This window comes from Triplophysa dalaica, chromosome 10 (assembly GCF_015846415.1).
Source record: "Triplophysa dalaica isolate WHDGS20190420 chromosome 10, ASM1584641v1, whole genome shotgun sequence".
Classification (NCBI taxonomy): domain Eukaryota; kingdom Metazoa; phylum Chordata; class Actinopteri; order Cypriniformes; family Nemacheilidae; genus Triplophysa; species Triplophysa dalaica.
The window spans coordinates 14,252,251-14,267,242 of NC_079551.1; the positions used below are offsets into that span (position 1 = coordinate 14,252,251).

A 14,992-nucleotide genomic window follows, 5' to 3' on the forward strand; every position below is an offset into this window, starting at 1 on the left:
TGCCCAGCCGCCAGAGGTCGCTGCCCAGCCGCCAGAGGTCGCTGCCCAGCCGCCAGAGGTCGCTGCCCAGCCGCCAGAGGTCGCTGCCCAGCCGCCAGAGGTCGCTGCCCAGCCGCCAGAGGTCGCTGCCCAGCCGCCAGAGGTCGCTGCCCAGCCGCCAGAGGTCGCTGCCCAGCCGCCAGAGGTCGCTGCCCAGCCGCCAGAGGTCGCTGCCCAGCCGCCAGAGGTCGCTGCCCAGCCGCCGGCACCAAGCCCGGTCCAGCCGCCGGCACCAAGCCCGGTCCAGCCGCCGGCACCAAGCCCGGTCCAGCCGCCGGCACCAAGCCCGGTCCAGCCGCCGGCACCAAGCCCGGTCCAGCCGCCGGCACCAAGCCCGGTCCAGCCGCCGGCACCAAGCCCGGTCCAGCCGCCGGCACCAAGCCCGGTCCAGCCGCCGGCACCAAGCCCGGTCCAGCCGCCGGCACCAAGCCCGGTCCAGCCGCCGGCACCAAGCCCGGTCCAGCCGCCGGCACCAAGCCCGGTCCAGCCGCCGGCACCAAGCCCGGTCCAGCCGCCGGCACCAAGCCCGGTCCAGCCGCCGGCACCAAGCCCGGTCCAGCCGCCGGCACCAAGCCCGGTCCAGAGGAGACCGTCAAGTCCGGCTGCCCAGCCGCCGTCAAGTCCGGCTGCCCAGCCGCCGTCAAGTCCGGCTGCCCAACCGCCGTCAAGTCCGGCTGCCCAGCCGCCGTCAGCACCTAGCCCTGTCCAGCCGACGATCCAGTCAGCCTTCCAGCCCTGGTCCAGCCCGGCATTCCAGCCGAGGACTAGCCCTGCAGTCCTGCAGGGGACTAGGACAGTTCCCCCCAGGACTACCCCTGTCAAGCCTCCTGGGGCTCCGCGCCCTGGCGCGTCCCCCAGGGCTGGGACTTCCCCGCCCTGCCCCTTCTGGACTTCCTGTGTTTTCTTGTTTGCCCCCGCCCCCCCTCCCATGTCTGTTATTTTTGTTATCTCACCCCAACCCTTTTGTTATCATATCTTGTATGCCCCTTGTCATGTTCACCTTGTCTGTCTGGTTTTTGTCTGTTTCCCAGTCAGTCTTGTCTCGTTAGTTACCCCTTGATGAACACCTGGAGATGCTCATTAAAGGGGGGGCTTATGTCATGATTCCACTATCATGTCATGTTTATTCTTGTTGTTTGAGTGGAGTCATGGCATAACCTATGGTTTTGTGTGAGATTGAGTGATCTTTCTCGTGTCTTGTCATTGTTCCCTACATCTCGTCCCTCGTCAGCTTTCCCTGAGTGCTAATCCCCAGCACCTGTTGCTCGTTTCGATCCTCTGTTGTTTCCCCTATAAAGAGTCCTCATGTTTCTTTGTCTCGTTGCTCGTGCATTGTATGTGTTTATGCTGTTTGATGTCATGCTCTGTAAGCTGTATGCTGTTCGTGTTCCTGTTCCCCGTATCTAGTAAGTCTTAGTTTAGTGTTTGTATCCCAGTGTTTGTTTGCGTAGTTTAGTTAGTCAGTGTTTCCTGTCAAAGTTTATATTTCTTCCTGTCTGTTTTCCCCCTCGTGGGTTTTGTTTTGCTTGTTTAGTTTTGTTCATGTTTTATGTTTAATAAAACACCCTTGTTACATCAATACCGTCTGTGTCTGCCTGCACTTGGGTTCTCAAGCCATGTCTCACACCGAGAACTGTGACACCTATAGCCGACAGCTTAGGGCCGGTGGCAAAAAGAAGCCGTGCAGATATATTTTGCTATCTGGGACAGACTCAGAGTTGTAATACTTTCATTTATATAGAAAAAACCATATTAACAGCAACATATCAAATCGTGTTTAAAACATTAAAATGAACAACTAGTGTTTGTTCAAATACATAACTTCATATAACAGATACTTTATTTAAAACAGCATCGAACACTATTCACGACGGATAAATAATTACAGAATCATTAATATTACAATAAACACCTCAAATATACTTACTATTAGGGATGGGCATTTAAAGCAAAAATAATATTCGAAGATCGATGAGAACTATTCGAAAATTATTTGAAATTCGCACCCCCCCTCACATGGACGCATTTGCAGTATTACACACACACACAAACGGAGAGAGAGAGAGACCATTTACGCTTTAAATCCGAATAACCGCACACTGCTTATTGTATTATGGAATAGGAAATCCTACATCAAGCAATACATTAAGATAACGCTTTGAAACATTAATATATTAACAACCGAATGACGGCACTTATTAACAGTACGTCGATCAGCATCAACCGCTCATAATGCTAGAACATTTCCCTACCACCTAAAAAACAGTGTGATTGATGAGGAAAATATATTAAAGCCATAAAGATTTTAGACCACACTTAAAACGTAATAAAACATATTAACCGAATGATGGCATTTAATAACAGTTTGGAGCGATTTCATGAATTAGTAGATCAAAATGCTTCCATTTCTATTGTCATGAAAAATTTCTCCAGTCTGGCAGTGATGGTTTTTCTAGACGAACAGTAAACTCGGGCTGTTCAAACTAGAGGTCGACCGATATGCGTTTTTCAGGCCGATACCGATTATTTCCATGTGAATTAGACCGATAACCGATATTTTGAACCGATATATATATGGTGTAAAAACATAAATTTATATAGAAATTAAGAACACAGACTCTGAAACATTTGAAACATTTTTAATTCTGACTGAGAAATCTTAATAATAACACTTATATTAATAATAACAAAAGAAAGAATGGAGCACCCAGCAGAATTCTGTGAACCACAAGCAACACATTAAACAACAACAAGCAACAAATAATTGTACTAGGTCCCTAAAGTTTTAAATGATTATGTAATGTGCAACCATTAGTAGTCCCAATTCAGCAACACCAGGTTGTGGTGCAGGAAGCAGAGCTGCTCTGCATGCTCTCCAGTGAGCTTGCTTCGTCTCTTTTCGTAAATTGCAGACACTTCACTGAAGACACGCTCACTTGGGACTGATGAGGGTGGTGCGCCAAGAAATTTTCGTGCTTTTTTGGCAAGTAGCTTGAACCGCCCTTCATTCTGTCTCCACCACTGGAGTGGATCATCCTTATGCCTGTCAATCACTGGCTCTTTGAGGTACTGATGTAACTCGTCCTCAATCCTGTCCTCAGCCGACGGATCATCAGTGTGGTTGCCAAGAAGAGAACTAAAGATCTTGTCTATTCGGACATGGCAGGGTGTCTCTTCTCTCCTTTGCCTTTTAGGGGTTTGGTCTTGTGCAGTGGGACCCTCTCCATCAGCCTGCTGCTCTTGATTGGCTCTCTCAGTTTCTTCTAAATCTTCTTTAAGCCATTCTTTGGCCTGGTTAAGTGTAGAGGTAGAGGAGAATGCATGACTCTTATAACGTGGATCTAAAAGACATGGCAGAACCACAGTTTTTAATTGTTGAATTTTGGCAAATCGTTTGATTAGGCTCTCCCTCATTACATCCCTCAGTGTTTTGATGCCCTGTGTTGATGGCCCTTCATCTTCAAGTAGCATCTTAAGCACTGTCACACAGGGAATGATGCTGGACACAGATGCATTACTGTAGCTTACCTCTAGTGTCACTTCTTCAATGGGGATGAGTGTTTCAACCAAATTGGACACAATGTCCCACTGGTGAGCAGCTGGGCATGTAAAACCGCCATGTTCCCCAGAGTAGATGCTCAGAGCACGCTTCTGGTAGGCCAAGGTCCCTTTGGATGTTTCTCAGACGCTGCTTAGCCAAGATGGAATGTTGGAAGTGAGTGACACATTTCTTTAGGATGGCAATCACATCTATCACAGCTCTTTGGCTGGACAGACCATCATTCACCACCAGCTGCAACGAATGTGCTGTGCAGCTAAGGTCTGGAATATCAGCAAGCCTCAAGCCCTTCACCATGTTGGCACCATTATCTCGCAGAACAAGAGCTACTCTGTCTTTGGTAATTTTCCATTCCTCCAGCATTTGCAGAAATGTGTCTTTGATGTAGTCCCCTGTATGGGATCCGTGCATTACTCTGGTATTTAAAACAACCTGCCTTCTGTTCCATTCATTGTCAATGAAATGGCATGTTAGGCTCATCATTGACTCTGTTGATCCTGACCAGCAATCCGTTGTAAAGGAGAGTGAGAAGCCAGCATTCTCTGGCAGAATCAAGGTTTTTATCTTGCTTACAACCTTTTCATAGATTGCTGGCAGCTTCTCAGTGCGGTAATACTTCTCACTTTTAAGCACATATCGTGGTTCTGCCACATCCATGAGTCGCTTAAATCCGACATCAGAGACAACTGTGAATGGTTGGTTGTCAGTTACTATCATTTCTGTGATCAATTTGTCCATTTGTGTTGATCTGTCATCCATATTTGTCCATTTCTTTCGTCTCTGAAACATGCAATTTATTGTAGGCTGACATGTTGTGGGTGTTACAGCATCCTGCTGAGATTCAAGTTTCTTTGTTTCTGCAGATTTATACAAGTAATGGTGATGTATTCGAAGATGGGACCATAGGTTTGAAGTATTCACACTTTTTGTCAGTGTAGCACCCATACTGATAACATCTTTACATGTATTGCACACTGCCTTCCCTGGTGTTGGTTGAGAGTAGTAGTCCCACACCACACTTAATCTTGTTTTTCTTCGTGTATCCATCGACTACGATTAAGGAAAAATGAAGAGAGCTTTATGATTAATCCTATGTTTAGTATGTGTAATTACATCTTTCATATTTCTCTTTTTTAGATTAGATTATGGTTTGCTAAATTTCATCAACATTGGTTTATTAGAGTTTATGAAACCATTGCTTTATTTATTGCACCGCACTGTATTTTGCCTCTTTCTGTGTTTTATTTGTCTTTTCTCATGTAAAACTGCTTGGAACGAAAAATGCATTGTAAAAACCACTAAATAAAAAGAAATTAATTGAATGGAATAAATTATATTTATTTATGGGAAACAACATGTTCTGATGACTTAAACATTGCATACAATACTAGAACTATTAAATTAATCATTTTACTCATCATTGGATTAACTAGCACAATTTGAATTTGTATAATAAGTGTAAATAATTTAATTGCCCCGATAGCTTTATTGTGTATGTTGTTGAAAAGACCGCAAATGTTTTCATGAAGCTATAACATTAAAAGCATAGGCACACTTAGTTAGTACATTAGCCTATTCCTTGAGTGTATTGTCGGCAAGACGGGCATTTAATCACACCCATGTGTGTCTCTGAACATTTATGTGTATAAGTAAGTTGCGAAAAATAACTCGATCTGACATTTGTCGCGAGCAACTTAAGAGGCGGAGTCTTTGTGTGTGTGTGCGCGCGTGATGGAGAGCGCTCTGACTGAAGACCGACGATTCAAGTTCTTAATGCTTTAATATGGCTTGTATTTTTGAAATGGCGTAACTTAAAATGACGTGCAAAACGCCAGCTCGATCAATTACAAGAAACGCGTGCAGTGTGCTGCTCGCTTGCAGTGCAAAATCATTGTTATACTATGGATGTGAATTATATCTACATGATAATAACGCGTAAATCCTGCGGAACCTGCAGGAAACCCGCAAAGCTGCTCCGAAATTCAGGCACTTATTATATTGAAGTGTTTTGCATCTTCAGTGCAGTGGATTGTGATTTATTTCAACGTCTGATGCTGCCTTACCTCAGAGAGCATGAACCCGAAGCAGCTCCAGTCAGTAAGTGCGTTCGGTGCGAGAAGGAAAAAAAACTTTCTGTTCTGCAGCCTCCCGCGTTGATTGGCCGGACTCGTGACTTAGTCCCAACAAATCAGAGGGTCAGTGGGCGGGCATTACTCTAGGCAACAAACTAGAGTGGCGTGTTCCGACTGCTCTCACTAAATCCTTGGCTGCGTCAGCGAAATAGCGCATTTCAAAATTAAATGACTTTATCGGCAATCGGCTTTGAAAATGACCGATATCGATTATCGGCTAAATCCTTAATATCGACGCCGATAATCGGCCAGTTCGATAATCGGTCGACCTCTAGTTCCAACTCCATAAGATTGTTAAAACCCTCTCCTCCGACAAAGCCAATCGGAATCACATCCTTAGCGATCCTCTTATTAATTAAAGCCGTTATTTGCTCCGCCCATCTGGCATCCAAATTGGTTGGTCTGCCCATAAACTAGCAACTGATTGCTGACCTGTGGATGGACCTGCCTGGTGCTTTGCCCTCAGATGACTGTGCATCGTAGTTGTTGATCCATGATAAACCAGCTTTACATTGCAGAGTTTGCACTGCAGTTTATTCTCATTCATATTATTAAAGGACCCCACAAAGAACTCATTTTTGACACTGTCTCAATTTACCGTATCTGTTATGCCACGCGGGTCTACAATGTGCCTAACTTCGTTACCAATTCTTGTGGTACAGTGTTTTCCTCTAATGTCTCTTGATTGACAGCCTTTAGGTTTTAGGTGTGTCGTTATTGTCAGCGCCGCCCTTTGGTTACATGAACGCGTTACACGTGAAAACTGGCGAATTTTTTAAGATCGCACACACTATTCGAAATTCTAGAATTAAATGAACTATTCAAATATTCAAAATTCGTGACTCATCCCTACTTACTATGATTGCTGGTCTTTTATCTTTTATGAGTTATCATTCAGGGGTCTCAACCTTTCTCAATGGTGCGACTCAAAATAATCAGAGCTGTTCGAGAGAAAAAAGTCTCCTCAACACTGAAAGTCTCCCTGTGATTCAACAACAGACACACATTAGGCCCATATGGTAGTCCAAACCAATCAGAGATAGTGAAGAGCGGACCCCCTCTGATTGGCCGTGGTCCGGATATTCCTGCACGTGTGTTTACCATAGGTCGCGTTCACCGAAAATTCTCTCACATTGACGGAATGTTTGTTAGTTTCCTTGTGTAGTGATAATGGCAGAGCTCTCGTTCTTTAAGTGTGCCCTGAAACATTTTCCTTACTTTAGTTTTGTTCAAACAGTTTTGTTCAGTATTTTTATAGACTTCAACATTACAAAATGTAATTTATATTAAATTGTTATTGGAGTAAGTCTCTTACCACTATAAAGTGACTTTAACTTGTCATACTGGACTGTTGTGCTTTTATTTTCATCACTTAACTTTTGACTCGTTTTTCTCCAAATCCGTTACTGAAAATCTTAGCGCTTCAGCCGACCTCAGCCATAACTTTAGTTACATACACAAGGTATGAGCAAAATAAAAAACTGATTTTGAAAGGACTTGAATATGGTATCAAAAACTGTTATAGGCCTATATAATTGTGCACCATGTGTTGGTTTTTTCCCAGATCTAATCACATATGAACTTAAACATTAAAATCAGAGGGGCTCTGATTGATCGGTCGCCGATCATAATCAGCCGATGATCACTTTGGGAAGTTTGGAGGTCTCTAAAAGGGTGATCCAGAAAAGCAGATCAGATGACGCAAAATTGGCGAGACATTTATTTTACGCGCTATGAAAATGGCTTCACCGGTCTGGCAATTCTACAAGGTGTGTGAAATATACAATTCATTATCAATCTGAAAGTTTTTATAATGTGCGAATTCCACGATGCGGGGAGAACCCAAAACATTTTTACACCAGCAACCTCTTTAGACATTTGAGGGTTAGACACGTATAGGAGTGCGAGTAGTTTTCAATGTAAGCTAGCGCAGAGTGAGCGGGCAGTTCAGCAGCTCGAGCACCACTCAGCTGCAGAGATCGCGTCAACAGAAAATTCATTTTTTCTTCCAGTGATGGAAAAATCTGCAGGCAATCAGCCATTTTGACGGACTACAATAAAGACGATTTGTAATTCCCCTATTTTTCATTTTGTGTCATTACAAAAAAATTGAACCATAAGACTGGTTTTGTTGTCCAGGGTCACATTTGCTTTGATCACGGCCACTTTATATATACGGATGTCGCGCTGGGACGCGGGAAAGACAGTTCACCTATCAAAGTAAACCACATAACATTAAGAATGAAGGAGTATTAATGCACATTTCCCGCCACTTCTGTGTAAACTATGGCATGTAAAGTTTTTTATACAATGTTTTCGTGAGATGACAGAGCTCTCATTCTGCAGCACAAGGTGTTATCCCCGCTCCGCTGCTCATGCGAGCCGGACCGCGATCGCAAAACATACAAGAGATGATCAAAAGTAAATAAAAAAGTCTAGCGCAACCTCTGGTGTGCATGTCTGAAAATGCGTGTGCTGCAGTCAGACAGAGAGGTGAGTAGTCAAATGCCAGTATAGGGTTAACCCCTAATCAGTTAATCATAGTGGATGTAGCCGCAGATAATGAGTGAAGATGAAAAGAACAATTGAAAACTTTTTCGTGAATTATGTTAAGTTAAGGCCTGATCCGTTCGAAAATCATAAGCAATGCTCTGACATCAACCTCCTAGGTCATGTCAAGCCCTGGTACATTTATCTTGAGATCTTTTAAGATTAAATTTCAGTTCACTGAAGCACTTTAATCACCAACACTTTTTCAGTAAGGAGCCTTTCTTGTGGATTTGTGCTTCAAATAAAGAACTTTATGTTGACCAGATTGTTAGTTAATCATTTACAAGTCAATTTTGCCTATATGGACATGTAAAAAGTCTAGAGCCCTGTCATATGTCCTCTTGAGGCGCCGTGTAATGTCCCGTTGCCTTGGTGTACCTCAAAAATAATCAAATATAATTAAATGAAACCTAAAGCAACATTTTTTTTACATGTATACTCGCATTTATTTCCGCAAAAGCTGTTTATTCATTGAGCAGAAATGAGTATTACCTGATAAAATAAATTCCTGTCAGTACGAAAGCTCTTCCAAAAAGCGTTGTTACTGCTATTAGACGACATTCTGTCAAAATATAAGTAAAAAATCAGTTGAAATTCATTTTCTACAAGTATTAAACGATGAATGAGAAATTGAAACATGTCTTACTTCAGAGAATCTATAGGTACTCGTGTTGGACGCAGCTCTGCTGGGCACGCGCTGTTCTGAACTTGAGCGCGCAAGAGGCTCGCGCCTGTTATGAACTTGAGTGCAGGAGGCGCGCAATGTTACATTCCCACAACAGAGCTACATGCATGTGGCGTATTAAATATCTCTTGGCTTATTTTATCATCAGATGTACAATATCTTGTCTAAAAACACATATTTATAAAGTAAACGGCATGTAAATCATTAATTTTAATCAAAAATTATTGGTAATGACATTATGTGCCCGCAACCTGCCATTAACTTTACCTGTAGATCATGTTATTAGTACTATAGTACGTAACTGGACCGTCCTTGGTTATCTTGTAACGTCATGAGTTTGTGTAGGTGACATCATGAATTGGTCATTTAATGGTAATTAAATATACATGAGCTGTATCATTCGTTGCTAGAGATATGCCACAATTCTTTATGTCGGCCAATGTATGTTATTTTAATAAATGGCAACAGCTGCACATTCAATCAAATATGTGGTGTTTAAATGTTAACAGTTTCCATATGTAGTAAATAGGTTTACAAGCGTTAAGTGATTTTTAAACGTTTTGAAACAGTAAGACAATAATTAAATAGAAATCATTTTAATTAATTTGACAGGTGTGCAAGTTAAACGTGTTGTCATAGGAACGTGGTACTTCCTGTTTCCATTTCTGCCAGTATGTCCTATGAAGGATGTCTTGTTTAATTCTTTTCGAGAATCCACCGTATACTTTGATACCTCTGGAGGACACAAGGATGCAGCCTTACGATAGGAGACACAGCTACTGTCATGTGCAAACCTGGTGACCAACTATCAGAAATGTTTTACCTTTGTGCTTTCCAACAAGGATTTCTCCACCAAATACAAAGTAATGTTTTGCTTGTGGATCAAATACTTATTTCACTGAATGAAATGCAAATCAATTATAACCTTTATATTAAATACTTTTTATATTCTGTCTCTATCAATTAAAATAAACCCACCATAAAATGTATAGACCATTCATTTCTTTGAAAGCAGGCAAACTTACAAAATCATCAAGGGATCAAATACTTATTTCCTTACTGTAATTGTTATATTTTTAATAAAGGACTTGTGTAACAAACAATAACAGTTGAATAGTGCTTTAAAGGTGTGATGAAATTGTTTTACACTATTATATGAGGTCTACTTATGAATGGTTTTTTCATCCAAAACATTAAAATCAATAAGTAATAGGCAATTTTCTAGCCAGGTTTTGAGGACATTTCTGCAAACGCTTGGTTTTAATGGACGTGCCACATTGAAGACACTTGGAAGTAAATGCCCACCGCTTTGATTGGATAACAGTTTGCGTAGTTGGAGCCTTCTGTGAATTTGAATAGAGATGTAATGTTAGGTTACACATTAGCACCATTCACAGTTTTCGCACGGCATGAGAATTATCTGGAGACCTCCTGTGACTTATAAATGACCTCCAAACATCACATGATGGCATGGCTTTGCGTATAGTTTGTATAGCCTATATTTAAATTGCGTTCAATGATATATGACCGTACCTATAAGGCGTGTCCAACGCCAGCTAAAGTATTTAAACTGTTGTTTAAGCCCAGTTCGTGGGAGAAGCAGTTTGTTGCAGTTTGAGAATCATCTGAAAGTCTCGTAAGTTTAATTGATTATTGTGAGTGTCTTATCAAATCTAGCGCAGTTTCGTTTCCATTGTGTGCGTCCGGTGAGTCACGCTGAGTCACGTGTTAACAGTCGCGTTTAATTGGCGTGTTATTGGGAGATTTTTGGAAGGCGTGTCCAACGCCAGCTAAAGTATTTAAACTGTTGTTTAAGCCCAGTTCGTGGGAGAAGCAGTTTGTTGCAGTTTGAGAATCATCTGAAAGTCTCGTAAGTTTAATTGATTATTGTGAGTGTCTTATCAAATCTAGCGCAGTTTCGTTTCCATTGTGTGCGTCCGGTGAGCCACGCTGAGTCACGTGTTAACAGTCGCGTTTAATTGGCGTGTTATTGGGAGATTTTTGGAAGGCGTGTCCTGCTGAATTCAAGTGCTAGACTAAAACGGGTATATAATTAAGACTATCCACCGCGTGCAGCCCTCATCGCGTGAAGACCGAAGAGAGTAAAGACAATTGACTCTACCTGTGCGACTCCACCGAGCAAGGACACAGACAAGGCACTTGAGTATTACTGTCTGCACTTTGACTATTGCACTTATTTATTATCTTTATTTGTCTTGTACATTCCTTCCTTTTTTACTATGCGTTTCCAAATCCACACTGTCATTACATCTCGTACACAAACGATTACTCGCAGAAGGCCACGCATGGCTAATGCTAGCAACCTGCGTACTCTTTACTCAAAATACATTTACTAGACACATAAAATAGCATAAGAAATTATATCTTGTTTTCTGAAAAAACACCTCAAAATTAAGTGATTTTCTCATGCCATTTTTCTTGTCCAGTAATCTTGATTTAAGATTTTTTAGATTTTGGACTGGAAACAAGACAAAATTACTAAATAGGAAAATCTTTTTTTGCAGTGTAGCTTTACATGACAACAGATTGATGCATGAATGGTCCAAAAAAGGATAGTGAATAAAACGTTTCTTTAGTCTTACAGTTCAAAGTAACTATACCATCCGTGCTTTATACTGTTATTAAGGAGCTAACGCTAACTTGTCATGCTTGACAAGCTGGATAACGAGTAAGCATCAGGGACATTACGTTCCTCACTTCAAAACGTAACAAAAGTAGGATTCTGTAGTGACTTAACCTGCTGTTGAACTACCTTCCTCATTAAAGAGTCCAACATGTTTGCGTTTCAGGTGCTGGATCTTTGCAGTGGTGCTCCCGTGCAATGCCATGTCGCTATTGCATATTTTGCAGTTAACACACTTTTTCTGTTTATTTAGTGTGAAATGCTCCCACACCTTGGATGACTTGGGTAGCACGGATTTCTCTCCCTCAGCCTCCGCCATGTATCTTTCCTCTACCTCCGCTGTTTTTTTTGTTTTTGCTCTGCCCTGTATATGAGGCGCCGAACTCTGCTAGCATCAGTGCGCGAGAGAGACCGAGTGTGTTCACTCCGCTCCGCACTCAAATAAAGTTTTTTTTTATATAATCAAACGTCTCTGCGTCGCGCGACACAACGAATCGATTATGAAATTCGTTGCCAACTCGTTTAGTAATCGATTTTTATCCATTTAATCGATTCGTTGTTGCAGCTCTAATTCAGTCTCATTTTGACTCAATTGACTCGTTTGTTCTGTGAAGGGTGTGAAGCGACGCTGCGCATTTCTATCAGCGTATGAGATTTAAGAACCGTGAGAGAGATTAAAGTGCCGATTGCTCGATAGGCATTTGAATTGCTCTTGGGGTACTTTAATGCAATATGCCAAACAATCTACGCAGCCCAACATTAAGTTGAACGCATCTGTTCCTGAAGTCACAATTTAGCCTCTTCAGATGTTTTGTCAGAGTTGGGGCTAAACTCTGCAGGAAAATAGATGTTGTGGGCCAGAGTTGAGAAGCACTGCTGTAAATGCAGTTTAATATGCTCAAGGTGTACATGTGTCTCCTCTCATGACCGTTCTTTGAGGGAATGTCTCACTCCAGCTCACAAAGATCGGGAGTTTGCACAGTCAGCCGAGAGAAAATGTGTTACGTCACTTTCATTCATAAATGCTAAAAAAAACTAATATACAAACACACGTTATTATTCTGCTGCTGTTCATTTCATTAGCCTTCGGTTTGATTTGAGCTTTATTTGAAAGGTCAGGATTAATAACTGTAGTGGTTTTAGCTGAATGTTAAAATACCCAGATAGCAGACCAACACTGTGTCATTGTTTTGTTTATCATGTTTGCACCCTAGAATAACGTTATTTTTAATGATGAATAAAAGATCAAGGTGGGCATGAATTCAATTCTAGTTCAATTGAATTTCAATCACTCTTTTAACAGTGAACTATGATTGAAAAAAGATTAGATCAATCTTACTTTATTTACAGCAAGATTCTACTCCATTAAATCATGGACAGTATGTTGTGTATTCTTTAGTTTTTATAGGAGAGGATGTTGGCAGAGGTAGAAAATTACACTTTTTGAGTATCTGTACATTGATGTTATTTTTTCCTGGAAACTTGTATTTCCAGTATTCTTATATGACCAGTATTCAGTACCAGTTCAAGTTTGGACACGCATTTGCAAGGATCAGACAAATTTGGTGATCAAATACTTAATAAAAAATCACATCTTATTAATTGAAATCAACCATTTTACTAATAAAAAATGAAATGTATTTCAAACTCTATATTGGACTTAAAAATGTGTCCAAACATTAGCCTTTGAACATTCACTGCATTTATTATCCGTCTCACGCTCTCACATTCACATGTGTGTGTACTGACGAAAGTCCTGTTTGTTCCCGAAAGTCAAATTTTTTAATAATCAATTATTTTGATTTGTGTGTTGGAGAAAGAAGTAAACTCCACTTTTAAATTCTACTATGGTTGATATGGGATTTTCATATAGCTGAATTGTATTTCAAAAAATGTCCATCTATTATAATGATGACATCATTTCATGTCTCTTTGTGTTTAAGACCGTTCTCCAGACGTGGACAACAATTCTGAAGAAGACAATGACAGTTATTCTTTAGAGCAGGAGGTCAGTGATGATTAGAGTTGAGCCGGATAATCTGCTGAAACGAGTATCCGATACGGATAAAGCACTTTTGCCGAGTACGAGTATTATAGGGCTGCAACTAACGATTATTTTAATAATCGATTAATCTATAAATTATTTTTTCGATTAATCGATGAATCGGATAAAAACAAAACCAAGAAAAGTATTCATTTCCAACCCTTTATTCAAAAACAGAACTTAAATCTTTAGAAACTGCACAAACATGTTGCTCCTTGAACATCCCTGAGCTGTTATAATAATAATAAAATAAAAATGGACTAACACAAAAAACATACACATGTATGTTTTACATCTGCCAAATATATAGACTTTTTTTTTAATAAAGTGCCACCTGAGCTGCCATAACAATAAGTAATTTATAAAAAATAAAGAACAATAAAAATCAGAAAATTTGACAGGATTTGTTTGAATGTAAGAACTTGTTCTCTACACTAAACTGCAGACAGACACTCGCAGATGCACACACTCGCAGACGCACACTTTTGCAGACGCACACACACACACTCTCTCTCTCAAATTCACTTGAAGCTTATTCATTCAATTATTACCATCATTGTAGTAAGTGCAAGCTTCATTTATACACCACATTTTAACAAAGCTTAAGATGACCGAGTGCTATAAAAGAACTTTAAAATTAAATAAAAAAGTACAACACACAAATATATTTGTCAATAATAACCTATATGGGACAAAGCACAGAATATACACTGCAAAAATTGCTTTTCTAACTTAGTAGTTTTGTCCTGTTGTCAGTTCAAATATCAAACAAATCTTAAATCAAGATACATTTACTAGACACATGAAATAGCATAAGAAATTATGTCTTGTTTTCTGAAAAAAACACCTCAAAATTAAGTGATTGTTTGCTTAAAACAAGCAAAATTATCTGCCAATGGGGTAGGAAAAATAATCTTAATGAGATATAATTTCAAACAGAAGTTTTAAGCATCAATTAATTTTCTCATGCCATTTTTCTTGTCTAGTAATCTTGAATTTTTTTGTAGATACTTGGACTGGAAACGAGAAATAAATTACTAAGTAAGAAAAGCTTTTTTTGCAGTGTAGCTATACATGACAACAGATTGATAAATGAATGGTTCAAAAAAGGCTAGTGAATAAAAACGTGTCTTTATTCTTGCAATGCTAAGTGCAAAGTAACTATACCAGCCCTGCTTTACTTTTGTTATTAACGTGCTAATGCTAACTTGTCATGCTTGTCAAGCTGGATAACGAGTAAACATAAGCACCAGGGACATTACGTTCTTCACTTCAAAACGGAACAAAAGAAGGATTCTGTAATGACTTAACCTGCTGTTGAACTCCCTTCCTCCTCATC

General features: G+C 40.5%; 1 protein-coding gene across 1 annotated transcript; it reads right to left on the reverse strand.

The window, feature by feature from the left end:
- Positions 1-2,850: 2,850 nt before the first annotated feature.
- LOC130430648 (zinc finger BED domain-containing protein 4-like) lies at positions 2,851-4,645 on the reverse strand. Its single transcript, XM_056759803.1, is given in 2 exon segments — positions 2,851-3,691; positions 3,693-4,645. Coding segments are annotated over 2 exon segments (1,794 nt in total).
- Positions 4,646-14,992: the final 10,347 nt, after the last annotated feature.